The sequence below is a fragment of the Berghia stephanieae genome, chromosome 5 (genome assembly GCF_034508935.2).
Source record: "Berghia stephanieae isolate SIO BIC M18660-M18661 chromosome 5, UCSD_Bste_1.3, whole genome shotgun sequence".
NCBI lineage: Eukaryota > Metazoa > Mollusca > Gastropoda > Nudibranchia > Aeolidiidae > Berghia > Berghia stephanieae.
The window spans coordinates 41,619,197-41,645,797 of NC_088364.1; the positions used below are offsets into that span (position 1 = coordinate 41,619,197).

General features: G+C 37.7%; 1 protein-coding gene across 1 annotated transcript in view; it reads right to left on the minus strand.

Moving 5' to 3' along the window:
- Positions 1-869: 869 nt before the first annotated feature.
- The window catches only part of LOC144972938 (phosphatidate cytidylyltransferase, photoreceptor-specific-like), a 28,085-nt gene continuing 2,353 nt past the window's right edge, over positions 870-26,601 (minus strand). Inside the window, exons 2-12 of the mRNA XM_078914775.1 lie at positions 11,599-11,818; positions 10,149-10,276; positions 9,849-9,945; positions 9,350-9,526; positions 8,859-8,978; positions 7,980-8,062; positions 7,329-7,485; positions 6,194-6,346; positions 4,966-5,100; positions 1,742-1,845; positions 870-1,244 (exon numbers count right to left, since the gene is read on the minus strand). Coding sequence (XP_078770901.1) covers positions 1,127-1,244; positions 1,742-1,845; positions 4,966-5,100; positions 6,194-6,346; positions 7,329-7,485; positions 7,980-8,062; positions 8,859-8,978; positions 9,350-9,526; positions 9,849-9,945; positions 10,149-10,276; positions 11,599-11,706 — 1,380 coding nt within the window. The 5' untranslated portion in view covers positions 11,707-11,818 and the 3' untranslated portion in view covers positions 870-1,126. The remainder of the gene's footprint in view (positions 1,245-1,741; positions 1,846-4,965; positions 5,101-6,193; positions 6,347-7,328; positions 7,486-7,979; positions 8,063-8,858; positions 8,979-9,349; positions 9,527-9,848; positions 9,946-10,148; positions 10,277-11,598; positions 11,819-26,601) is intronic.

A 26,601-nucleotide genomic window follows, 5' to 3' on the forward strand; every position in this document is an offset into this window, starting at 1 on the left:
TTGATTTGTAACAGTGAAAATGAGGCCAGCTACATTTATCTGTCTGTGCTGATGAGCTTCATGCAATGGAAATCACACTGAGGCTACTTGAAGATGAATAATAAATAAGGTAATACCATTTACATCTACATCTGAGAGATTTGAACCACAGATCAAAGTTGGATAAATTATAAACAAAAGCCAAAGTAATTAATTGCAAATAAAATGCTGCACACATTCATCAAATATCCGAACCCACAAAAAAAAACAAAAAAAAAAACAAGAATTTGAGATCAATGAGTTCAATAAAAGCTTTATAAAACAAGTTTTATAAAAATAAAGTCATTGTAAAACAATTTTTTTAAATTCGTCCCATGGTACCCAACAATATTCTAACAATACACTTTTTTTCGTTTTGGCTAGAAAACGTTTACTCCTTACAATGACAGTTTAAAATGGCCCCTAACATGCTATCAGTGATTGTAAAGAGAGAGAAAAAAATAAATGAGCCATTTATTCTCCTTCCTCCTCAAAGCAAATGCCAACTATCTTGATGTGCACAAACATCCATTCACTATTATCATTAATATTATCAGTATGGACTTTTCTATTGAAATTATCTAACTAGTCATTCTAAACAGAGTAAAGTGAACCATTATCCTTTCTAAACAGACTGTAATTTCTTTTTTTGATCCAAACGTTGCCGATTGAAATGTAATTTGAATAAAGCGCTTTATGTTGCCAATTTCATAATGACACATGATTAACATGATTATGGTTAATTTTATCACATCATTATTTACATATTTCTGTTCAGAATATATATATATATATATATATATATATATATATATATATATATATATATATATATATATATATATATATATATATATATATTATCATTATTAAAGCTACTTAGCTGATCAACTGAGTCTACTTTCTTTTTAATTTTTTAAAAAGAATCAAAAATCTCGAGGGAGAATGGACAGGAGATGAAGGTGAGGGTTGGGTGAGTTATCAAATTTTGCCATTAGAAATTTCTACATTTTTGCTAAATTTGACAAATGCTTGCAGCACCCTATTTACTACTCAAATCTTCATCATACTAAATCCTGTAATACACATCAACTGAGAAATACCTGGACTATCCAACCAACACTCCTCGATGCTCCAATGCTGACTTAAGCATTTCATAAACTTGAAGTTGTTCATCAGGTCGAAGCATCAACACATTTTGAACAATGTTCTGAGGATTGGGAACCCTGAAACAAATCAAGAGTAACACTTAAAAATTTTAAATACAAACTTGTGGTCCTTAAAAGCTCATGAAGTCAACTTAAAGCTGGTTTCTGTTGTATTAAATGGGAAGCAGAAAATATTTATTACCCTTTGGATAGAATTTTCTCAAAGTACTTTCCATACGATCTAAAAAACCCAACTACCCAATTACTGCTGAGTGGACAAAAGTTTCTGAATGTTCCAAAATTCACTAGACCGCATCAATACAAATACAGGTCCATTTACTTTAGTGGTAAGTGCTCTACCAACTGAACTATCAGGAAACTCCCACAAAATCAGAGTTTAAAAATGCTCCTAACATTTTAAAACTGGATGTTCTCTCTAAACCATGGAGGGATTAAATATATAAGAGAATAAAAAAGTAAATGAAAAAAAAAGAAAACAGTTTCAATTTACAAATAATGTAAAAATAGTTTTATTTTATACATCAAAAATTTGAAAGTAAAATGGGAATACTTACTTGATAAAACTGGAATAATAGACGTGCACAAATGTTGCCATTAAAAACTGACAATCAAACCTGTCCATGATTCCACCGTGGCCTGGGATCGTGTCACCAAAGTCCTGGAATAACAATTTTTTTTTTTTAATGTATTAGTGCCCCATGACAAAACACTTTTTTTTAAATTCTGGTGGTAAAAATGTACTTAAAATATCAATGGTTAAGATGATCTCATATTTTTCTAAAAAGATTATTATTATTATTATTATTATTATTATTATTACTATATTAATTATATTATTATTATTATTATTATTATTATTATATTATTATTATTATTATTATTATTATTATTATTATTATTATTATTATATATTTATTATCATTATCATTATTATTATTATTATTATTATTATTATCATTACTGTCATTTTGAGGGTCCCAATGGCTGAGTTGATAGAGCACTCGCTTCACATGCAAGGACCTTCCTGTCCACCCAACAGTGATTGGGTCTGTTAGATCAGGCAGAAAGTACTTGGTGATAGATTAGCATCCTATCTAAAGAGTAGCAACCAATTGCTATTGTCCTTTTCACGCTTTAGACACCAGGATAAACTCAGGCTCCATGGCCCTTATGGCTATGATGGACTGTCATTATTATTATTACAAGAAATTCCCGATTACAATCTGGATAAGACACTCAACTTTAAATCCATTTCATTTGAATTACCTTAAGGATTGTTGCGTTTATTTACATTAAAAATTGGAAAACACCATGTACTTATTTCTGCTTTGTTTTGATTTTGTTCTTACAGGTTTTACGACGCTTGAGACACATTTAGGTCATATTAGCGCCATTAAAAAGGAAGGAAATGGGGTAAGGAAAAAATTCTAGAATTACAAGTCAAGGTACCCAAGAAAAAGTAAGACAAAGGGGAATTGGTTTAAATAAGGGACAGATGTAGATTCCAAGAGCACACCGTCAATGATCTTAGATTGAGATCACCTATAAGTCTCATTCAGACACCAGCATAGGATCCCACTAAGAGGAAAACACTCAAATGCTTACATTATACATTCAAAGCAATATATATACACACATGTGCAAAAAGTAACTTTATACTTGTTTTGGGTCAATTCATTTGAGTTTTAAGAGATAAAATTGGACAAAAGTCATATCACAGAATCAAGTAGTATCTTAAAAATATGTGAGCCAGATTTCATAAGCATACATGCATAATAAACAAAGACCCAAAGAACACAAGTTGGGTTTCATTGTTTCGGAAAAAGCTAATTCCTGTCACTCCTCGTACAAGTTTCCCATAGAGTTTATCAAGTGGGATATATCATTTGCTGTAATGCATTCCATCCTGCTTCAACAATGTCCAAAGCTCGTAAGCATTCCTTGCTTGGCATTGTTATTCCCTTGTAGGTCTTAAGAGGAGATCTCAGAGGTGCTCAATAAGATTGGGGTCTAGATTAACAGCAGGCCACTCGAGCATCAGTGTCAAACTTGACATGCTATTTTCCACAGCGATGTCAGAGGCATAAGACCGGGGTTGGCTGTGTGTCAAGTAAATTTTTGATCACCATTGGCCATTGCTACTTAGGTTAATCTGTCCGCCTTTGATCCCCCACATACGATAATGGAATAGCAAGTAGTTCTAACATTGAAAAGCTTTGTAACCTCAGCCATTGGCTATTTAGTATTGAGTATGGCCAAGTAGACAGGCTCTCTCTTCGAGGCCCAGTTTCAGCATTTTTTCACGAGTAAAATAATTGAAATCAAAGTACTTACAAAATAATTTCACAAAGATGTTTTTTTTTTGGTTTAAAACAGCAGGTAACTTGTAAACAGTATAAGACAACATGGTTGTGTTCATTCAGGCACATTAGTGCAAAAGGGTTCTATTTCGAGAATATAAGAACTTGAGTTTTCACGACTGTCCCTGTAGCATTCTTTATAATTCCTTCTTTGCATCATCATTGCAAAAATGTACACCATCCCCGATATGATTGACCGATTGCAATATAACTATGCATGCATGTGATTTAATAATTGCTCCTTTAGATAACATACAATTTTTGACTCTAACGCATAGTTAAACAATAGTAATTTAGTTCTAAAATTGTAAAGTTACTTATACACATTTGTATATAACAATACATAACAGAGAGATGCTTCAAAATGGAAAAAAATACCGTCTCCCAAAACTTTAAATATACATTTAGCCAAGGACTCCGATAAGGGAAAGGACAAAATCAAGTAATAGCATTCCAACACAAAGAGAGAAACCACATTGGAAAACAGATATAAGGGTATAGAAGACACAGTAAGTGACCTCCCTGCTCACTATGGAAGGTCAGGAACCCCACCCAGGTACTTATTTCTTTTACAAAAGCCTCTGTCAACAAAATATTCTAAAGTGTAAAATATTATTTCATAGATGCAAAACATGCACCACGAATACCTTTTAAAGTATCTTATTTTATATTTGGCAAATTGGATGTTTTGTAAAACAAGGGCTCCACAAACAATGGACCAATCGTGACCAAATTTTGCATGTTGTGTGTTGACATTGACATGAAGATGGTTTGCGTGTATTATCAGATTGATTAGACATCATCATAATTTTATTGAAAAATCAAATGTTTCATCAAATCCTACCAAAACCAGATGACACCCTTTTTAGCAAGTTGGTTGTGTGTCAACCTTCCTGTTAGTGAGCATGACAATGAGGTGGAAGTACTTGCATTGAACCGATACCAGTTATTGGTTCCTCTCATTATTTTGAATACAATCAATTTCTTAAAAGTTATATAAACCCTTTCCACTTTTAACCTTAGGAAAGAATTCGACTTATCAACATGTTCATTGAACAGGCACCATTCAATGAACGGACAGCTATGCTTGTATATATAGCTATTTCAAAACTAGCTCGATTTTTTCAATGTCCTCCTAAAAAATATCCTCTAACCATTCCTTGTTTTATGGTCATGTGATTTTGTTTCCATTAGTTACTACAAGATTCTTACTATTATTACTACAACTACTACTACAACTACTATTATTATTATTATTATTATTATTATTATTATTATTATTATTATTATTATTATTATTATTATTATTATTATTATTATTTAATTATTATTTATATTAATTATTATTATTATTATTATTATCACTATAGATAAGATTTTCTTTCACTTCAACCTAAATGATAGAATCAACCTGTTACCTTTATTTTGAAAGCCCTCTTGAATCCACTGGCAAAGAATCCACCAAATGGTCCGATAATAGAAGCAAACAGGGACATGAATATGGAATGGACCACAAAAGGGTACAGGCTCACTGTCGACTTGCTCAACTTGAACTGAAAACAAAATTAATTATATCTAAATCTTTAAATAACAATAGACATTATGTGGTTTAATCAAATACTCACCAGCTAAGGCCAACCAAACAATAACAAACGATTGTGACTATCACTAAAGTTTATGCATAATGTTAACCACACATAGGCTGTTGGATAGAATGTAGTGAGAACTGATCAGCTAACTGGCTTGAAAAATGGAACAAGAAAGGATTCTAACTATGTCTTTATAAAAGTATAAATTGCACAATCCCCCTCCTTATCCACCTCTCTGGACGAACCAATGCCTAAAATGACACACCAAAACTTGGTAAAAAAAGATAAATTGGGACATAAGCGTGACGATATATCTGAATGGGGGGAGGCATGGGGAAGGGGTAGGATTGGGGGAGGAGGGAGATTAAAATGTAAATAAAAAATCTTTTTTTTTTTTATTGTGTGTCACTTTGGCAAAGTGATCATAATTCAGACTGAAACGTGCAATAAACAGCAAGCAAAAAAATCTGTACATTTCTTTTTTTTTAAATCTGGATTTCAAGACAAAAATTCATTATTGATGAAAATGCATTTCTACCCTAATTTATAATAATTATCATTTTACAATGCAACAGAATTGATATAGTTTGATTTGGTCACATATTCATTTCTGAGTAAAATAACAAATATCACCATTTTCCCTCTAAATTTTTGGTTAGAATATCCAAATCCGGAGGGGAAAAAAACAACAAGAAAAAAACAAATTGGCCATGCCCAAAAAAAAATCTGTACAATTGGCAAGTCCACTGACTGGCTTGCTATTGACCATGAGCCCAAAACTCGAATCCCTGCCAAGGGACCTGGAAGTTAACATTTGTCAAAGACTTTTTACCCACATCATTCCTTGTCCTGTTGAAATGGAAAATAAATTTGGAGGTCCAAGGAAAATTCATATTGTAACCTACATTAAGCTGTCCACCAAAAGAAATAAATATATCAAAACATTTAGAATGTGACATAATAAATCATTGCTAAATCATATGTAAATGTAACAGTCATTTTTTATTTTAAACATCGACCAATAAATTTATTGCAGACCATAGGCTGCACTACATACAATTTTCAAGAAAGCCACCAAAGTCTCGGGAAGATTGTATTCCTTGATGTTAAACTCGTGGGATCTGACACACTCCATAGAGAGACCTCCCTTCACCTCATCATATGTCATAGGACAAATGAAATAGTCATACTGCAGCAGGGCATATGATAGCTGAAAAGGGATAATACAGTTTTCAAAAATAAAAATAAATTTTTAATTGCAAACATCGTTATCATTTAATCCACTGAGTGGTCAAAATGGTTGAGCAGCATAGTGTCTCAAATTGTAATAACAGCAAAGCATTGTTGAGCAGTCAGTGACCAGATGGGTGACAATCAAAATACAGTCTTCGATTAGGCAGTGTGTCCTTAGGTAAGGCACTTTACTAACATTATTTAATCCAAATCAGGTGGGAATGAGGTAGTCTGTGCGAGTGCTGGTACAAAAAGGATACCTAATTAACAGGTAACTTATGAAAAGGAAGGACATTTAGTTCCATATGACCTGTTTGCGTAAACAATTGAACTGTTGTTAAGCGCATTGATGATGTTGCTGAATCATGGGCTTTATAAATGTAATAGCTTTTTTAAAAATTCAGTGCATAAAACAAATAAAAGTTTATGCATGAATGACATTCAGCATGCACAACCGAAACTTCTAAATCCATTAAACAAAGTTGGGACAGGTGTTTGTGGGAAAACTTGAGACTTAAGTACTTGTTTGTTTCATTTCTTGTTTGTTCGTTATTTTAATTTAGGACCACACTTTATTCAAAATTATGTATTTTTCAAGCAAAAGCAGCATTCAAAAGACAAGTTAGGGATTTGGCAATAAGTCAAAATCTAATTTATTTTCTGTTTCAGCCAATGAAGATAAAAGTTTAAAAACTCTAAGGTTGAGATGAAATCAGTGACTTTACACAATGACATTGGCTCACCTCCTCTTTTTTATTACCTTTTTGCACTTTCAACTTTCGTTACTAATAATCTAGAATTAAAAATTAACATAAGCTAATAAAACAACCAGATTTTTTTAATCCAAAAAGATTGGAGGATAGTTAAAATCCCATTGGAAATGAAGAGAAACAAACCTTATGCCATATATTGACGACACTGGTTTATCTGAAAACAGAAGAAATCCAGAGCAAACTTACAACTACACCAAAAAAAATGGTGGAAATAGCTCCTCCAATGAATCCCTCCCAAGTCTTTTTTGGAGACAGCTTGATGAGGGGTGTGCGTCCAAAGAAGAATCCAAACAGATAAGCAGCAATGTCATTGCAGATGATGCATGATACTGGAACCAAAACCCTGGAAGAATATAAGTCATTACATTTCAACTATAGAAAAAAAAATAAGACAAATAAATAAAGAGGTGGGTGTATGCTTGTGATGTTCATATGTTAGTAAATTATGAGTAACTTTTCTTTGAGACTTCAGTGTAGGCGCTCCATAAGTAAGCTTATTATAATTATTATTATTATTATTATTATTACTATTAAATAATTTCCCAAAGAAACTTTCATTGATTGTATTCCTTTCAGCAATTAAAATCAAGCCTCAAGCAATGCATTAGACACAATGATCAAAAATAAAAGGCAAACAAGAAGGGGGGTTACTTGGATACTCCAATATAAAAAATAGAAGGATACTATCTTCAAGTATCAGATGAACCTTGGTATATTTTTATTTCATAATAAATAGAACAAAAATTGGTGGTAGAAATTCAGTTCATTGAATCATTATTATTTGCTTTGCCATTCAGCGGCTCTTTTCTTTTTTTTTAAATGGTAAAAATGACTCACCATACCAATCCCTCTAAAACGTTTTGGGCTATGAGATGTGATTGGACAACAACTACTAGCAGAGTCACATGAGTCCAGCCAAACTGTTAATCAAAAATAGCATATAATCATCTTATATTATTATAACAGCTGAGTTATTTTTGTCTGAAAACTTAGAAATGTTAAGCTTTTCTTAACTTTAAATATCTTTAGATTAATCACCTTCTTCAGCGACATGTCATTTTTCCTAAATCAAACAACCAAATCCCTTTTAGGTCAAAATGTAACCTTAAAATAAAGTGTCCCTCTGTAGCTCTTTTCTCTAAGACCTCAAAGTTGTAGACATATTTCAAATTAATGGGTAAACCAAAACTGGTAAAAAATGGTATTTCAAACTTAGAAACCATATACATCAGATGATAGACATATGCAGATCAGAAAATTTTGTCCGTTTTTTTTTCTAAGAATCTTAAAAGCAGTGATGTAATTTATCAATTCAAATTAAATAGAAAACAAAAGATAAAAATTACTTTTAAAAAATCCCCTATATTACACGGCTTTTCTGGTCTTGTGGTATGACACTTGCCTTCAAACTGGTAGGTTCCTGGTATAGTCATGCTCTGAATCAAAGTGGCTAAGTTTCTTGTTCAAGAAAAGGTTAAATGCTCACCATTGGATTTTAAGTGAGTCCTCTGTCTGTTAATGTAAAGCTTTATCCATTTGATAATCTCATTACCATCCCATAATTTGGATTAGTGGTTCATGATCATTGCCATTGAATGTCCTGAATAGTGATCGATTTGATTTTTTCTTTGGGACATGAATGAGGCTGGATTTATTTAATCTCAACTGGTATATTGGTTAATAATTTTTTTAATGAAGTTATATCAATATGCTTACCAGTGTAAACTGCTTAAGGTAGTGTTTTTTGACTAGACTACAGACAAAGGCCACAAGTCCAGCCGTGTAGAGAGAAAATGAGATGAATCTGTGGTAGGTCACAAAGGGACGGAGGAAGTCCTGCGAATCAGAAGAATTGAAATATAAGACTAAGATTTAAAAATAGAAAATAGATAAAATTTCAACTTTTGAAATCTGTTCTAAATTAACCTGCAAGATTTCCTCTCATTTTTTTTTTCACAACTAATTATTTATGTGATGGTTTAGAAGTAATAGTGGTTCTTTACAGCTACAAATATGGACAATATATTGACATCTCTGCATTACAATAGGGCCATTAAACCCCAATCATCCACTGACCACCTTCATAGTACCTCAATAATTTGACTTAAGGAACTTTTCAAGCATCTATCTTAGGTTGATATTAGTCCAGACCTACGACTGTTTTAATCAATTTCTAATCAAATGTACAAATTTCTAATATGTCTTACCGTATTGGAAAGCAGGAGGCCATAGTTTCCAATCATGCTTTCCCCAAAAAAGAAAAAGTTTGAAGAGAATAAGAAGTACCAGCTGAGGGTTCTAAACCATGGCAAGTCATAGGATCTATATACCACATAGCCAATGGTGATGAGCTCATGATAGCATTTGATTTGGAGACCGAGAATCTGGAGAGAGTTTGCAGGGAAATTGTCATTTTTTTTAAAATTGTGAAGAAGGTATTCATTCTCCTTTTTATCTTGAATAAAATTCATTGAAGAAAGGTCAGCACATTTGTTATTTAAGAATAGCATTACAGTTAAATCTCAATCATCTCCAGGGTAAATATTAGATTGCTTAAATTATTTTTTTAAACTGATAAATCACCATAAAATAAAAAGCAAATGATACTTTCAAGGATCTTTTCTGGTGAAAATCCTTCTTCATCCCAAAACAAAACAATATTAAAAGGTGACATATGCATTTCACTTCCAGCTCCATCACACTCACCACAAGAAGCAATGCAAGAGGTCCTAAGTAGATGATGACTGCAAACGACAAAATCATTACCCAGGTAAAGATGCCTCTGATTATCCAATTTCTCCATCTGAAATAGGAACAAACGGGAATCGTCATAAATTATTGCATTATGTTAGTAAGTCATTGCTGTAAAAGTCTTTTAACAAATAAAATTTGATCCAAGTCTTTTGACTCTTGCAGGAACAACTTTTAAAAAATTACAATTTACACATCAATATTAATTTCAAAGGCATCTTGAAAATTTGTCATATAAGAAATCAACATTGTTACCTTGGTGTCAAATCCTTCAATGCACTGTCAAGAGCTTCTGTTGTTTTGTCTGATGCTTGGGGCAGAAGCTCCGATGTATCTTTGGTTGATTTCAAAGGTAAATCATCCTCCTCACTGTCAGAGGAAGGCTATGAATGGAAAGAAAAAAAAAAATACAAAGAACGTTATGAGTAATAAAATTAAAAATTTGATTGTAGGCACTGGTGCACGATAAACATCTGGAAAATGGTATAGGTGGTCTATGATTTGCAAATTAACAAAAAGGATTTTGCAACACAATTAGTACAGGTGTGTTATTTACCAACTCATTGTACTGGCTTGTCATTTAGCCTGCGGGTATGATCATCTAGACAAGAATACAGCAAACTTTCAATGGGATAAAATCAGAAAGTATGAGATAGTTTAAAAGACATTCTATGTATGTTCAACCATGTGCGCTTTACCCTCCTTCTTTTACTGTGATGATGATTTTGAATATTTTGAAAGTTACCATTCTAAATAGCAAAAACAAAACACCTGCGATCAAGTGCCTACTCATCATCATAGCTTGTGGTCCAACAACGAACCCACTCCACAGCATCTGAAGAGCAGACTCTTAGGTCATGATCAGTGCAGCTGGGCCTGTCCTGGCATTCTATAAGGATGTGCTCCATCGTCTGCTCTGGGCATCCACATGTACACAAGCTAGTCTCAACCAGCCCCCACTTTTTCATGCTTCCAGCTGTTCTCCCAAGTTTTGCCCATGCTATGTTCAGTGCTAACCATTCATTCCTGGAAAGCTCAATTCTGTAGGGCAGTTCTTCTCTCGGATCTTCAACGGCTTCATTTGCATGATTGTCCCACTCCTGGCATGTGGAAAGTCTGTATACAACTGTATGGTCAGGGTAAATTCTTTCTTCCATCATGAAACTCTTTCTCGACTTCAGTCTACTTGTCGTTGGGTTGTGGACATGGAGGGGGTGCCTTGGGTCCATTTCATGTTTATATTTCTGGGCTTTGGAAGCAATGGCTCTTCAAATGTGGGGAGGTGCAATGCCAGCCAGCCGATAGAGGACTGGAACTGCAGTCGGTTTCAAGTTACCAGGAATGATTCGGCAAGTGTTATGTAGTTCAGGGTCAATCTTTTTGGCATGGCATGATTTTGCCCAGACTGGTGAGGCGTATTCGGATGATGAATAGCAGAGGGCTAGTGTGGTTGTCCTGACTGTTTTTAGATCTGCTCCCCATGTAGTGTTAGCCTACTGAACTCTTGTGACATCCTCATGTGTATCAATTCTACAATACCTAAGGAAAAGGTCATGAAATAGAATATTCAAGTCTATTTTCATTTATTTTAAGCCCTAAAAGACACTGAGCATTATTTTTTTTTTAGAAAATTAATATGTAAGGCTGGTATGATTATTTTCTGCCATTGTAAAATTGAAGAAAAAAAAACAATGATAAGACTTACCGCATCTTTCTTCTTTGGTGGAGACGATGTGAACGGTTGATCAGAAACTGTTGCTGATGATGACTGAGGATTGCGTTGTCTCAAATCTGAATCTTCTGACAGTGACATATTGTTTAAATTGACGTTCTTCTCCACACCCAGGAAAGCAGAGTTCACACAAGAAATATTTTTTTCTTTTTGGTCTTGAAGAAAGAGTAAAACCTCGTCTATAAGGTTATATCTGAAACAAAAATTAAAGATAAAGAAATTCAATTAAATTGATTACTAATAAGAAACAGATTGCGGCAATCAGGCCAAAGTAACCCATCATTCCTAAAGAGGTGTCAACTTTGATGACACCATCATTTATTGAAATATAACTATTTATATCAACAGCTGGCACCATTCTGATAATTTATGTTTTCAGTTGATTCAAGCTCCGAAAGTTTGGTCAAAAACTAAAATTGCAAGACTTCAAGCCATATTTACTTTTAATCCATTATTTCAAGATGCTTTAACATTAATGTTACGTCATTCAATATTTAAAAACATATTCAATGGTGTAACAATATGAATCTGAGGGAGAAAATTTTAATCTGGTTAAAGTTTGACAACCCCCCCCCCCCCAACCCCAGACAGATGGACATAACACACACACACACACACACATACATACATACATACATACATACATACATACATACATACATACATACATACTACATACATACATCATACAAAACATGCATTATACATATCACAGAATATACTATCAATATATATTTTATACACCTACATAATCCACATTTCATCTAACCATAACATACCTCCTATTGAATATACAAGTAAGGAATGTCACTCCAAAATATAACAAACAAATACGAAAACATTTATGGACCTATATCCTATAATAATACAAATACAAGCTTACATTTATACATATCGAGACAAAACTTTAGAACTCTCTAAGAATAGAGAAAATGTTTAAGTTTGGTTTTAAAAGTCTCAATATTTGGGGATTCTCTCATGTTCTTGGGTATTGGGTTCCATACTTAAGGAACAAAAATGGTAAACAACCTTCCTCCAATAGTTTTATATATACCGAGAACTTGGAAAAACCAATTTCGTTATATATATCAGATTATTTTGAAGTTCTGGAGGGGACATAATTAGTCAAAAAAAGACCTTGAAGATATTTTGGAGCCTCATTCTTAAACATAGCAAAGCATTGCAATGGGAAGCCAATGTAATCAGTATAAAATAGGTAGTGCCCTCAGATTTTCTGCACTGAAATGACACAGACGATTAACAACATGAGAAAAGATTTTAAGAGATCAGAGAGCAGATCTAGTTTTAAATTTTGAGGTTATTAGATATTGCTCTGGATAGAGCGACCCCGAAGGCAACACTAGACAGAGACGCCAATTTTAAATTTGGCTCACAGGAGTTTCAGACACCACTCGTAGGAATTTCAATGCTGAAAGAGGAACTTCCGCACACAAGAAAATGGAATTGGTATTTGGCATTGTGTTTACATATTGTATAGTTCTAAATAGATAACTGATTAGAATTATATTATGATACATAACCACATTGCCAAATACAATCCCAAAGTTTCCTAACTTATTTCAAATGAAGTAAAGCGCCAAAACCTAATGATAGAGATTGTAGTACTGGTGGTAGTAAGGATGATGTGGTGTTGTTGTTGTAGTAATAGTAGTAGTGATGATGAAAATGTGATAGTGGTTGTTGTTGTAGTAGTAGTGGTAGTGAAGATGATGTGGTGGTGGTTGAAGTAGTAGTTGTAGTGATGATGATGTGGTGGTGGTTTAGTGGTTGTAGTAGTTGTGGTCGTGATGATAATGATGTGGTGGTTGTCGTAGTGTGGTTGATGTGGTGGTGATGGCGGTTGTAGTACAAATGGTAGTGATGATGATGTGGTGGTGGTGGTTGTAGTAGTAGTGGTAATGATGATGATGTGAAGGTGGTTCTTGTAGTAGTCGTGGTAGTGATGATAATGTGGTGGTGGTGGTTGTAGTAGTAGTAGTGGTAATGATGATGTGGTGGTGGTGGTGGTGGTAGTAGTAGTGGTAGTGATGTTGATGTTGTAGTGGTGGTTGTAGTAGTAGTGGTAGTTGCAGTGATGATGATGATGTGGTGGTGGTGGTTGTAGTAGTGGTGGTGGTAGTGATGATGATGTGGTGGTAATGGTGGTTGTAGTACAAATGGTAGTGATGATGTGGTGGTGGTGGTTGTAGTAGTAGCGGTAATGATGATGTGGTGGTGGTGGTGGTTGTAGTAGTAGTGGTAGTGATGATGTGGTGGTGGTGGTTGTAGTAGCAGTGGTAATGATGTGGTGGTGATGGTTGTAGTAGTAGGGGTAGTGATGATGTGGTGGTGGTGGTTGTAGTAGCAGTGGTAATGATGTGGTGGTGATGGTTGTAGTAGTAGGGGTAGTGATGATGTGGTGGTAGTGGTGGTTGTAGTAGTAGTGGTAGTGATGATGTAATGCTGGTGGCTGTAGTAGTAGTGGTATTGATGATGATGTGGTAGTGGTGGTTTTAGTAGTAGTAGTAGTAGCGAAGATGATGTGGTGGTGGTGGCTGGTGGTTGTAGTAGTAGTGGTAGTGATGATGATGTGGCGGTGGTGGTGTAGTAGTAATGGTAGTGATAATGTGGTGTCGTGGTTGTAGTAGTGTGGTAGTGATGATGATGTGGTGGTTTTGGTTGTAGTAGTGGTGGTGGTGGTTGTAATAGTGATGGTAGTTGTGGTAGTGGTAGTGATGATGATGTGGTGGTGGTTGTAGTGGTAGTGATGATGGTTGTAATACTAGTGGCAGTGATGATGATGTGGTGGTTGGAGGGGTGGGTATCCTTGGCACAAATTGAGCTCACCGGAATTTGACGGAAGTTGCCCGGAACCTGGAATTTTTTTCCGGTGAAACCGGAGTTTTGGCATCACTGACTAGATATCGCTCCAGCATTTTGCGAAGGCTGATCACAAAAATAGAGTCACTAAAGATACACAAAAGAAAACATCTGCCCTGTTTTTGTTTTGTTTTTTCTGCTAATGTGCAATGTTAATTTAAAATAACAAAACAGAAGTGGCATAATTTTTTTAAAGATCTCCACATGTTGGGTGAATCTGTAACATAGTGTTTAAGCTGTTTGACTTTTGATTGGGAGGTCCTGGGTTCAAATCCCAATGGGGACAACTTTTTATTTTCATTTTTTTAAACTTCTAATTATCTGGCTTCTTACTACTAGTGCATTATTTTCTTTTATATTATTTTTTTTTAAGCTTATTTATTGATTTGTTTATTTATCATTGTTTTACCATTATTTTTTTTATTTTCTTCATTATTTTTTTTTAACTCCGTAATCATTATCATCAGTATACTTTTACCATGTTTTAATATTATTATAATAATTAGACATTGTTGTCACAACAGTAAACTTACAAAAGTCAATGCCATCAGTGCGAAATTTTCTGAGCAATACCTAGCACGACCTCTAGCAAGTAACACTTAGAAGATATCGATCTAACAGAACGACAACTACTAAATGCCTACTAAATTTCCTATTGATTCAATATCAAAATGAATACATTTTTAAAATTAAAAAACGATTTGTAGGGATCTCTAGCCGTAAACAATCGTACGGCTAGTGACCTTGGCAATGGTCATTCCTACTTCCGCTCTGCCTCGTCCCGAGCTGACCCGGCTCATATAAAGCCAAGTGGACCTCTTGATTCACACACTTACTTCCACAATTACCTACGACACTTACCTACACACTTACCTACGACTCTTACCTACTACACTGACTTCCAGACTTACCTACTGTACACTTACTCCTTACTTCAAGCTCTACACTCACCAGATTCCACACTCTTAGACGACATTTACTTCTGGACACTTCATTCTCTACACCTACTCCTTTACAGACTCAGACTCACACTTACAGACCTTCTCTTGACCTATCTACCATTACGACTAGATTCAGGGTAAGCTATATTTTTATACTTTAACATTATCTATTTAATATCTAGTTTTAACTCAGTAATTCCGTGATTCACCGGCCATCTGGACCCATCCTAGCCATGGAGTCCTACAGCCAGAATACCGAGTTCTGGCAATCACGGTAGTTACTACAATGGCGTCACGAGCAGGTAATAAACTTTTTTCTACTTTTTACATTATCCATTTTATTAATTCCTACCGTCGTATTTCGTTGAATGGGAGTTCGAATTTCATTGATTTTTACCGTGTGAATACTTCGTTATTTTTCATCAGGAATTTTCTATTATGATTCTTATATTCAATCTTGAATGAATTCTGTGATATGTATGACCACGCCCCCCTTCCCTTTTCTTTCAGTGGTAGGTAATTTCAGTTCGTGAAATTTGTTTGATCGTGTCAAGGTCGTCCTGTCCTTGACTCCAAGGTCACACCTGTCTGGTGACCTTGTGGACGGTGTCATGTTTCATGATTTTTTTTTTGTTTAAATTTTTTTTTACATTTGATTTCTTTTTTATTCTTTTTACTGGAAATATTTTTTGTTGTTTTGTTATTGCCTATAACTGTGATTAGTGATTAGTTTATATCTTTGGTAATTTATTGTGAATTCTTGTGATTTGCTTTGTCCTTGACTTGACTTTGTTTACTGCTTATGACTGTGATTAGTTGAGTTCTTGTGATCTGATCTGTCCTTGAATTGATTTTGCTTGTCCAGTGCTACATTGTGATTGTGGTTACTCTTTCTATTGATTTTATTATATATCTTCAGTTATTATTTTTCTTTCACACACCTTCCTCTCCTGAGAGGATCCCTTGGTGATTTGTGTGGTTCATTTTTATTCTATTTAAGTCTGTTTTTTTTTCTTGATTTGTTGTTTGATGATCACTCGGGCCCGGCAGCATGGTGCGGTGAGATGTTGGAGCATGATCCGACCATGACTGCGGCCTTGGTGAGTGGTCTATCTTTTAACAGACCGTACTTATTTTCATATTTAGTATAATTTTGATTTATTGTTTGATGGCTACTCGGGCCAGGCAGCATGGTGCGGTGAGATGTTGGAGCATGATCCGACCATGGCTGCGGCCTTGAGGAGTGGCCTATCTTTCAATAGACCATACCTAATTTTTTATTTAGTATTTGTATAATTTTGATTTATTGTTTGATGGCTACTCGGGCCAGGCAGCATGGTGCGGTGAGATGTTGGAGCATGATCCGACCATGGCTGCGGCCTTGAGGAGTGGCCTATCTTTCAATAGACCATACCTAATTTTTTATTTAGTATTTCTTTAATTTTGATTTATTGTTTGATGGCTACTCGGGCCAGGCAGCATGGTGCGGTGAGATGTTGGAGCATGATCCGACCATGGCTGCGGCCTTGAGGAGTGGCCTATCTTTCAATAGACCATACCTAATTTTTTATTTAGTATTTGTTAAATTTTGATTTATTGTTTGATGGCTACTCGGGCCAGGCAGCATGGTGCGGTGAGATGTTGGAGCATGATCCGACCATGGCTGCGGCCTTGAGGAGTGGCCTATCTTTCAATAGACCATACCTAATTTTTTATTTAGTATTCGTATAATTTTGATTTATTGTTTGATGGTCACTCGGGCCAGGCAGCATGGTGCGGTGAGATGTTGGAGCATGATCCGACCATGGCTGCGGCCTTGAGGAGTGGCCTATCTTTCAATAGACCATACCTAATTTTTTATTTAGTATTTGTATAATTTTGATTTATTGTTTGATGGTCACTCGGGCCAGGCAGCATGGTGCGGTGAGATGTTGGAGCATGATCCGACCATGGCTGCGGCCTTGAGGAGTGGCCTATCTTTCAATAGACCATACCTAATTTTTTATTTAGTATTTGTATAATTTTGATTTATTGTTTGATGGTCACTCGGGCCAGGCAGCATGGTGTGGTGAGATGTTGGAGCATGATCCGACCATGGCTGCGGCCTTGAGGAGTGGCCTATCTTTCAATAGACCATACCTAATTTTTTATTTAGTATTTGTATAATTTTGATTTATTGTTTGATGGTCACTCGGGCCAGGCGGCATGGTGCGGTGAGATGTTGGAGCATGATCCGACCATGGCTGCGGCCTTGAGGAGTGGCCTATCTTTCAATAGACCATACCTAATTGTTTTTATTTAGTATTTGTATAATTTTGATTTATTGTTTGATGGTCACTCGGGCCAGGCGGCATGGTGCGGTGAGATGTTGGAGCATGATCCGACCATGGCTGCGGCCTTGAGGAGTGGCCTATCTTTCAATAGACCATACCTAATTGTTTTTATTTAGTATTTGTATAATTTTGATTTATTGTTTGATGGTCACTCGGGCCAGGCGGCATGGTGCGGTGAAATGTTGGAGCATGATCCGACCATGGCTGCGGCCTTGAGGAGTGGCCTATCTTTCAATAGACCATACCTAATTGTTTTTATTTAGTATTTGTATAATTTTGATTTATTGTTTGATGGCTACTCGGGCCAGGCAGCATGGTACGGTGAGATGTTGGAGCATGATCCGACCATGACTGCGGCCTTGAGGAGTGGCCTATCTTTCAATAGACTACACATGATTATTTGTATGCTGCTTGTCATGGATTTTGATTTGATAGTTCTTTGAGCATTTAAATCGTGATTTATTGTTTGATGGTCACTCGGGCCAGGCAGCATGGTGCGGTGAGATGTTGGAGCATGATTCGACCATGGCTGAAGCCTTGGGGAGTGGCTGATCTTTCAATAGACCATACATAATTACTTGTACATTAATTTTCTTCATTTTGATTTGTTGTTTGATGGTCGCTCGGGCCGGGCTGCATGGTGCGGTGAGATGTCGGAGCATGATCCGACCATGGCTGCGGCCTAAGGAGCGACTATCCTGCAACAGACACCCCCATTTTATAATTGGTAATTACTTTGTGGTTTTATTGGTTGGAGGTCACTCAGGTCAGAGAGCATGGTGCAGCGAGATGTTGTAGCATGACCTGACCATGCAGTGGCCTCGAGTGACAGACCAACCAATAGTATTAGTTACCTAGGTTTGCTTTCGAGTGGCCACTGTGATTGGGCAGCATGGTGCAGTGACATGTCGGAGCATGTCCTGACCATGGCTGCAGCTGTAGAGATGACCACTCGGAAGCAACCATCTGATGATAGTTTGGATTCACTGAGTTTGATGGTCACTCGCAGAGAGATGTTGGTGCATTATCTGTTGCGACCAAGGTTCGAGTTGGAGGACCTAATTCTCAGTGAGTCACATGATACATATTGTGATGTTTATGCTCAGGTCGCGCACCATGGGTCAGTGAAGTGTTGGTGCACGACATGGCCATGACTGCGACCTGGAGCAATTGTTTTGTTGTGAAGATGTATAGATTGTTATTATCATTAAATTACTCCGTGATCCTTACTCTATTATATACAAATGTTCATATATTATATTTTTACAGAGCGTAGCTTGTTTGCAGCTTGATTCATTTGCTTGCTTTGGCATGAGCTTGGCCTAATTATATTGTTTTTGGCTTCATGCTTGTGCTAGTTTTATTACTTGGCTTTAAGCCTGCTTGATTTTTGTTTTGTGCTTTTAGCTTGCATTGACTGCTTGCATGGCGTAATAGTACCTTGAGGTTACACTATGATTTGCTTCTTTGTTACTGACACTGTTGTAATGGTTGTAATAGTGATGGTAGTTGTGGTAGTGGTAGTGATGATGATGTGGTGGTGGTTGTAGTGGTAGTGATGATGGTTGTAATACTAGTGGCAGTGATGATGATGTGGTGGTTGGAGGGGTGGGTATCCTTGGCACAAATTGAGCTCACCGGAATTTGACGGAAGTTGCCCGGAACCTGGAATTTTTTCCGGTGAAACCGGAGTTTTGGCATCACTGACTAGATATCGCTCCAGCATTTTGCGAAGGCTGATCACAAAAATAGAGTCACTAAAGATACACAAAAGAAAACATCTGCCCTGTTTTTGTTTTGTTTTTTCTGCTAATGTGCAATGTTAATTTAAAATAACAAAACAGAAGTGGCATAATTTTTTTAAAGATCTCCACATGTTGGGTGAATCTGTAACATAGTGTTTAAGCTGTTTGACTTTTGATTGGGAGGTCCTGGGTTCAAATCCCAATGGGGACAACTTTTTATTTTCATTTTTTTAAACTTCTAATTATCTGGCTTCTTACTACTAGTGCATTATTTTCTTTTATATTATTTTTTTTTAAGCTTATTTATTGATTTGTTTATTTATCATTGTTTTACCATTATTTTTTTTATTTTCTTCATTATTTTTTTTTTAACTCCGTAATCATTATCATCAGTATACTTTTACCATGTTTTAATATTATTATAATAATTAGACATTGTTGTCACAACAGTAAACTTACAAAAGTCAATGCCATCAGTGCGAAATTTTCTGAGCAATACCTAGCACGACCTCTAGCAAGTAACACTTAGAAGATATCGATCTAACAGAACGACAACTACTAAATGCCTACTAAATTTCCTATTGATTCAATATCAAAATGAATACATTTTTTAAAATTAAAAAACGATTTGTAGGGATCTCTAGCCGTAAACAATCGTACGGCTAGTGACCTTGGCAATGGTCATTCCTACTTCCGCTCTGCCTCGTCCCGAGCTGACCCGGCTCATATAAAGCCAAGTGGACCTCTTGATTCACACACTTACTTCCACAATTACCTACGACACTTACCTACACACTTACCTACGACTCTTACCTACTACACTGACTTCCAGACTTACCTACTGTACACTTACTCCTTACTTCAAGCTCTACACTCACCAGATTCCACACTCTTAGACGACATTTACTTCTGGACACTTCATTCTCTACACCTACTCCTTTACAGACTCAGACTCACACTTACAGACCTTCTCTTGACCTATCTACCATTACGACTAGATTCAGGGTAAGCTATATTTTTATACTTTAACATTATCTATTTAATATCTAGTTTTAACTCAGTAATTCCGTGATTCACCGGCCATCTGGACCCATCCTAGCCATGGAGTCCTACAGCCAGAATACCGAGTTCTGGCAATCACGGTAGTTACTACAATGGCGTCACGAGCAGGTAATAAACTTTTTTCTACTTTTTACATTATCCATTTTATTAATTCCTACCGTCGTATTTCGTTGAATGGGAGTTCGAATTTCATTGATTTTTACCGTGTGAATACTTCGTTATTTTTCATCAGGAATTTTCTATTATGATTCTTATATTCAATCTTGAATGAATTCTGTGATATGTATGACCACGCCCCCCTTCCCTTTTCTTTCAGTGGTAGGTAATTTCAGTTCGTGAAATTTGTTTGATCGTGTCAAGGTCGTCCTGTCCTTGACTCCAAGGTCACACCTGTCTGGTGACCTTGTGGACGGTGTCATGTTTCATGATTTTTTTTTTGTTTAAATTTTTTTTTACATTTGATTTCTTTTTTATTCTTTTTACTGGAAATATTTTTTGTTGTTTTGTTATTGCCTATAACTGTGATTAGTGATTAGTTTATATCTTTGGTAATTTATTGTGAATTCTTGTGATTTGCTTTGTCCTTGACTTGACTTTGTTTACTGCTTATGACTGTGATTAGTTGAGTTCTTGTGATCTGATCTGTCCTTGAATTGATTTTGCTTGTCCAGTGCTACATTGTGATTGTGGTTACTCTTTCTATTGATTTTATTATATATCTTCAGTTATTATTTTTCTTTCACACACCTTCCTCTCCTGAGAGGATCCCTTGGTGATTTGTGTGGTTCATTTTTATTCTATTTAAGTCTGTTTTTTTTTCTTGATTTGTTGTTTGATGATCACTCGGGCCCGGCAGCATGGTGCGGTGAGATGTTGGAGCATGATCCGACCATGACTGCGGCCTTGGTGAGTGGTCTATCTTTTAACAGACCGTACTTATTTTCATATTTAGTATAATTTTGATTTATTGTTTGATGGCTACTCGGGCCAGGCAGCATGGTGCGGTGAGATGTTGGAGCATGATCCGACCATGGCTGCGGCCTTGAGGAGTGGCCTATCTTTCAATAGACCATACCTAATTTTTTATTTAGTATTTGTATAATTTTGATTTATTGTTTGATGGCTACTCGGGCCAGGCAGCATGGTGCGGTGAGATGTTGGAGCATGATCCGACCATGGCTGCGGCCTTGAGGAGTGGCCTATCTTTCAATAGACCATACCTAATTTTTTATTTAGTATTTCTTTAATTTTGATTTATTGTTTGATGGCTACTCGGGCCAGGCAGCATGGTGCGGTGAGATGTTGGAGCATGATCCGACCATGGCTGCGGCCTTGAGGAGTGGCCTATCTTTCAATAGACCATACCTAATTTTTTATTTAGTATTTGTTAAATTTTGATTTATTGTTTGATGGCTACTCGGGCCAGGCAGCATGGTGCGGTGAGATGTTGGAGCATGATCCGACCATGGCTGCGGCCTTGAGGAGTGGCCTATCTTTCAATAGACCATACCTAATTTTTTATTTAGTATTCGTATAATTTTGATTTATTGTTTGATGGTCACTCGGGCCAGGCAGCATGGTGCGGTGAGATGTTGGAGCATGATCCGACCATGGCTGCGGCCTTGAGGAGTGGCCTATCTTTCAATAGACCATACCTAATTTTTTATTTAGTATTTGTATAATTTTGATTTATTGTTTGATGGTCACTCGGGCCAGGCAGCATGGTGCGGTGAGATGTTGGAGCATGATCCGACCATGGCTGCGGCCTTGAGGAGTGGCCTATCTTTCAATAGACCATACCTAATTTTTTATTTAGTATTTGTATAATTTTGATTTATTGTTTGATGGTCACTCGGGCCAGGCAGCATGGTGTGGTGAGATGTTGGAGCATGATCCGACCATGGCTGCGGCCTTGAGGAGTGGCCTATCTTTCAATAGACCATACCTAATTTTTTATTTAGTATTTGTATAATTTTGATTTATTGTTTGATGGTCACTCGGGCCAGGCGGCATGGTGCGGTGAGATGTTGGAGCATGATCCGACCATGGCTGCGGCCTTGAGGAGTGGCCTATCTTTCAATAGACCATACCTAATTGTTTTTATTTAGTATTTGTATAATTTTGATTTATTGTTTGATGGTCACTCGGGCCAGGCGGCATGGTGCGGTGAGATGTTGGAGCATGATCCGACCATGGCTGCGGCCTTGAGGAGTGGCCTATCTTTCAATAGACCATACCTAATTGTTTTTATTTAGTATTTGTATAATTTTGATTTATTGTTTGATGGTCACTCGGGCCAGGCGGCATGGTGCGGTGAAATGTTGGAGCATGATCCGACCATGGCTGCGGCCTTGAGGAGTGGCCTATCTTTCAATAGACCATACCTAATTGTTTTTATTTAGTATTTGTATAATTTTGATTTATTGTTTGATGGCTACTCGGGCCAGGCAGCATGGTACGGTGAGATGTTGGAGCATGATCCGACCATGACTGCGGCCTTGAGGAGTGGCCTATCTTTCAATAGACTACACATATTATTTGTATGCTGCTTGTCATGGATTTTGATTTGATAGTTCTTTGAGCATTTAAATCGTGATTTATTGTTTGATGGTCACTCGGGCCAGGCAGCATGGTGCGGTGAGATGTTGGAGCATGATTCGACCATGGCTGAAGCCTTGGGGAGTGGCTGATCTTTCAATAGACCATACATAATTACTTGTACATTAATTTTCTTCATTTTGATTTGTTGTTTGATGGTCGCTCGGGCCGGGCTGCATGGTGCGGTGAGATGTCGGAGCATGATCCGACCATGGCTGCGGCCTAAGGAGCGACTATCCTGCAACAGACACCCCCATTTTATAATTGGTAATTACTTTGTGGTTTTATTGGTTGGAGGTCACTCAGGTCAGAGAGCATGGTGCAGCGAGATGTTGTAGCATGACCTGACCATGCAGTGGCCTCGAGTGACAGACCAACCAATAGTATTAGTTACCTAGGTTTGCTTTCGAGTGGCCACTGTGATTGGGCAGCATGGTGCAGTGACATGTCGGAGCATGTCCTGACCATGGCTGCAGCTGTAGAGATGACCACTCGGAAGCAACCATCTGATGATAGTTTGGATTCACTGAGTTTGATGGTCACTCGCAGAGAGATGTTGGTGCATTATCTGTTGCGACCAAGGTTCGAGTTGGAGGACCTAATTCTCAGTGAGTCACATGATACATATTGTGATGTTTATGCTCAGGTCGCGCACCATGGGTCAGTGAAGTGTTGGTGCACGACATGGCCATGACTGCGACCTGGAGCAATTGTTTTGTTGTGAAGATGTATAGATTGTTATTATCATTAAATTACTCCGTGATCCTTACTCTATTATATACAAATGTTCATATATTATATTTTTACAGAGCGTAGCTTGTTTGCAGCTTGATTCATTTGCTTGCTTTGGCATGAGCTTGGCCTAATTATATTGTTTTTGGCTTCATGCTTGTGCTAGTTTTATTACTTGGCTTTAAGCCTGCTTGATTTTTGTTTTGTGCTTTTAGCTTGCATTGACTGCTTGCATGGCGTAATAGTACCTTGAGGTTACACTATGATTTGCTTCTTTGTTACTGACACTGTTTCCCATAGTCTATTCTCAGAAGATTAGGGTAATCGTGTCGGAGAACATCATGGTGAATGAATTCTAATGGACTACTACTCTTTAGAGCAGTCCATGGATTATTGTCTCTGGGCAGACTGCCAGACAGTTCGTCCTGCCCTATCAGGAGAGTATAGATGACCAAGAAAGACTTCTGTAGTACTGAGAACATCGTTAAGTTTATGAAGTCTCTACAGCCTCAGGAAGCCAATTATTATTTTTCACTCACGGTGCCCAAAACGGAAATAACTTCACTGATGCTCCAGAACCCAAGGACCCTTTTGATGACGACGACCACTGTTGATATAAGAAATAAGGAAGCCTTGGCACTAAGAGACAGTGGGGATTCGAACCCAGCACCAGAGTGCAGATATGTAAAGAAGCCCCACCATCTAGACTTTATTCAGGACGAGGAGGGGCCTATTTGAATTCAACAAGCTGCCATTTGGACTCTGCAACTCTGGAAGCACCTACAGCAGAGTAATGGACCTCGTCTTGAAGGACTTACACTGGAACTCTGTCTTGGCCTACTTGGACGACATCTGTGTACTGGGGAAGTCCTTCCAGGACCACTTCAACAACTTGAGGGAAGTGTTCACCAGACTTCGTGCCTTCCGGCTGAAGCTCAAACCCAGGAAATGTGAGCTCTTCAGGAAAGAAACTAAACTTCTTGGTAGGAAGAAACCAGTTGTCTATGACAGAGGAATCAATTGCCACTGTACGGGATCGGCCAGCACCTACGTCCATTAAGGGAATAGAGAAGTTTTTGGGCTTAGCTAATTACCACCGCTTCTTCGTAAAGGATTTTGCCGGAATATCAGAACCACTCACACGACTTCTGAGAAAGAAAATTTTCATCTGGGGTGATGAGCAGCAGGCAGCCTTTGAGGAGATCAAGCTACGCCTTACTTCCCCACGGTCTTGGCCATTCCCACTACGACAGGCCACTTCATCCTCGATACTGATGCTTCAGATTTCGCCATCGGAGCCGAGTTGATTCAGATCCAAGAAGAGGAAGAGAAGGTGATTGCATATGGGAGCTTCACCCTGACACCCCTTCAGCGGCGCTATTGCACTACCAGGAAGGAGCTACTTGCAATTGTGCGCTTTACCAATCACTTCCGTCACTACCTCTTAGACAGCGAATTCACTGTACGAACGGATCATCGCTGCCTTACTTGGCTCATGAACTTCAAGAGGATTGAGGGCCAACTGGCCCGATGAATCGAAGAACTCAGTCAATACAACATGAGGATAGTTCACCGCTCTGGTTCACTGCACATGAATGCTGATGCCTTATCTCGACCTCCCACGACGGACACTTGCCAACACTACCGTCCTCACAAGGCGTTATCAGAATTGCCTTGTGGCGGATGCGCATATTGCACCCGAACACAGGAGAGATGGGGAACCTTTGAACCAGAAGTGGACTACGTCGTCCCCCTCGGGTCCCCTGACACAATTGTCACTGGGTTGGATGTTATAAACGAGGGCGGACGTAGAACACAACTCAGAAGATTGGACGACACTGCCTGAATGACGTCAGGAAAGAACTGCACTATCCCCCTCGGGTCCCCTGACACAATTGTCACTGGGTCGAATATCATAAACGAGGGTGGACGCAAAGTGCGACAGATCAGAGGATTGAACAACTCTGCCCGGATGACGTCAGGAGTGAGCTGTGCTGTCCCCCTCAAGTCCCCTGACACAATTGTCAATGGGTTGAATATTACAAATGAGGATGGACACAAATACAAGTCGTAAGACAAGACGACTCGACACAAGTTGGCCTTGACAACATTGACATGGAGGATGTCAGGAAGCTGCAGTCGGATGATCATCACATGACCCACCTGCTATTATGGTTGAAATTAGGAGCAGACCCTGAAATGTCGGACTTGATGCAACCTGTTCTTCCTGATCGATGGAGCCTTATACAGAAGAGACGAAGGCCCTCGAGACCTCCTTGTCATACCTACGCCTTTAACAAATTGATGTTAGGAAGGGACTTGAGCACACCGGTGGAATTGGTTATACCAGGGAAACATACTAACCCGCGGTCTTCTGCAGATTATGTCAACTCTCTACAGCAGGGGTTAGAGATAGCCCATGAGACTGCGTGAACCACCCTCCGAACTGAGCTCAAGAGGACGAAGAGGGACTACGACATCAAAGCCCACGTCCATTCCTTCAAGAGGGGACAGGCGGTTTATTACCTGGATAAATCGAATGTGAAAGGAAAGTCCAGTAAGCTGAAACCTGTATAGACTGGACCGGCCATCATCTCCACGGTCCTGACCCCCGCCACATACGTTATCAAATTCAGGAACTCGGAGATTAAGACAGTCAACCATGACCACCTGAAGCCATGTTGG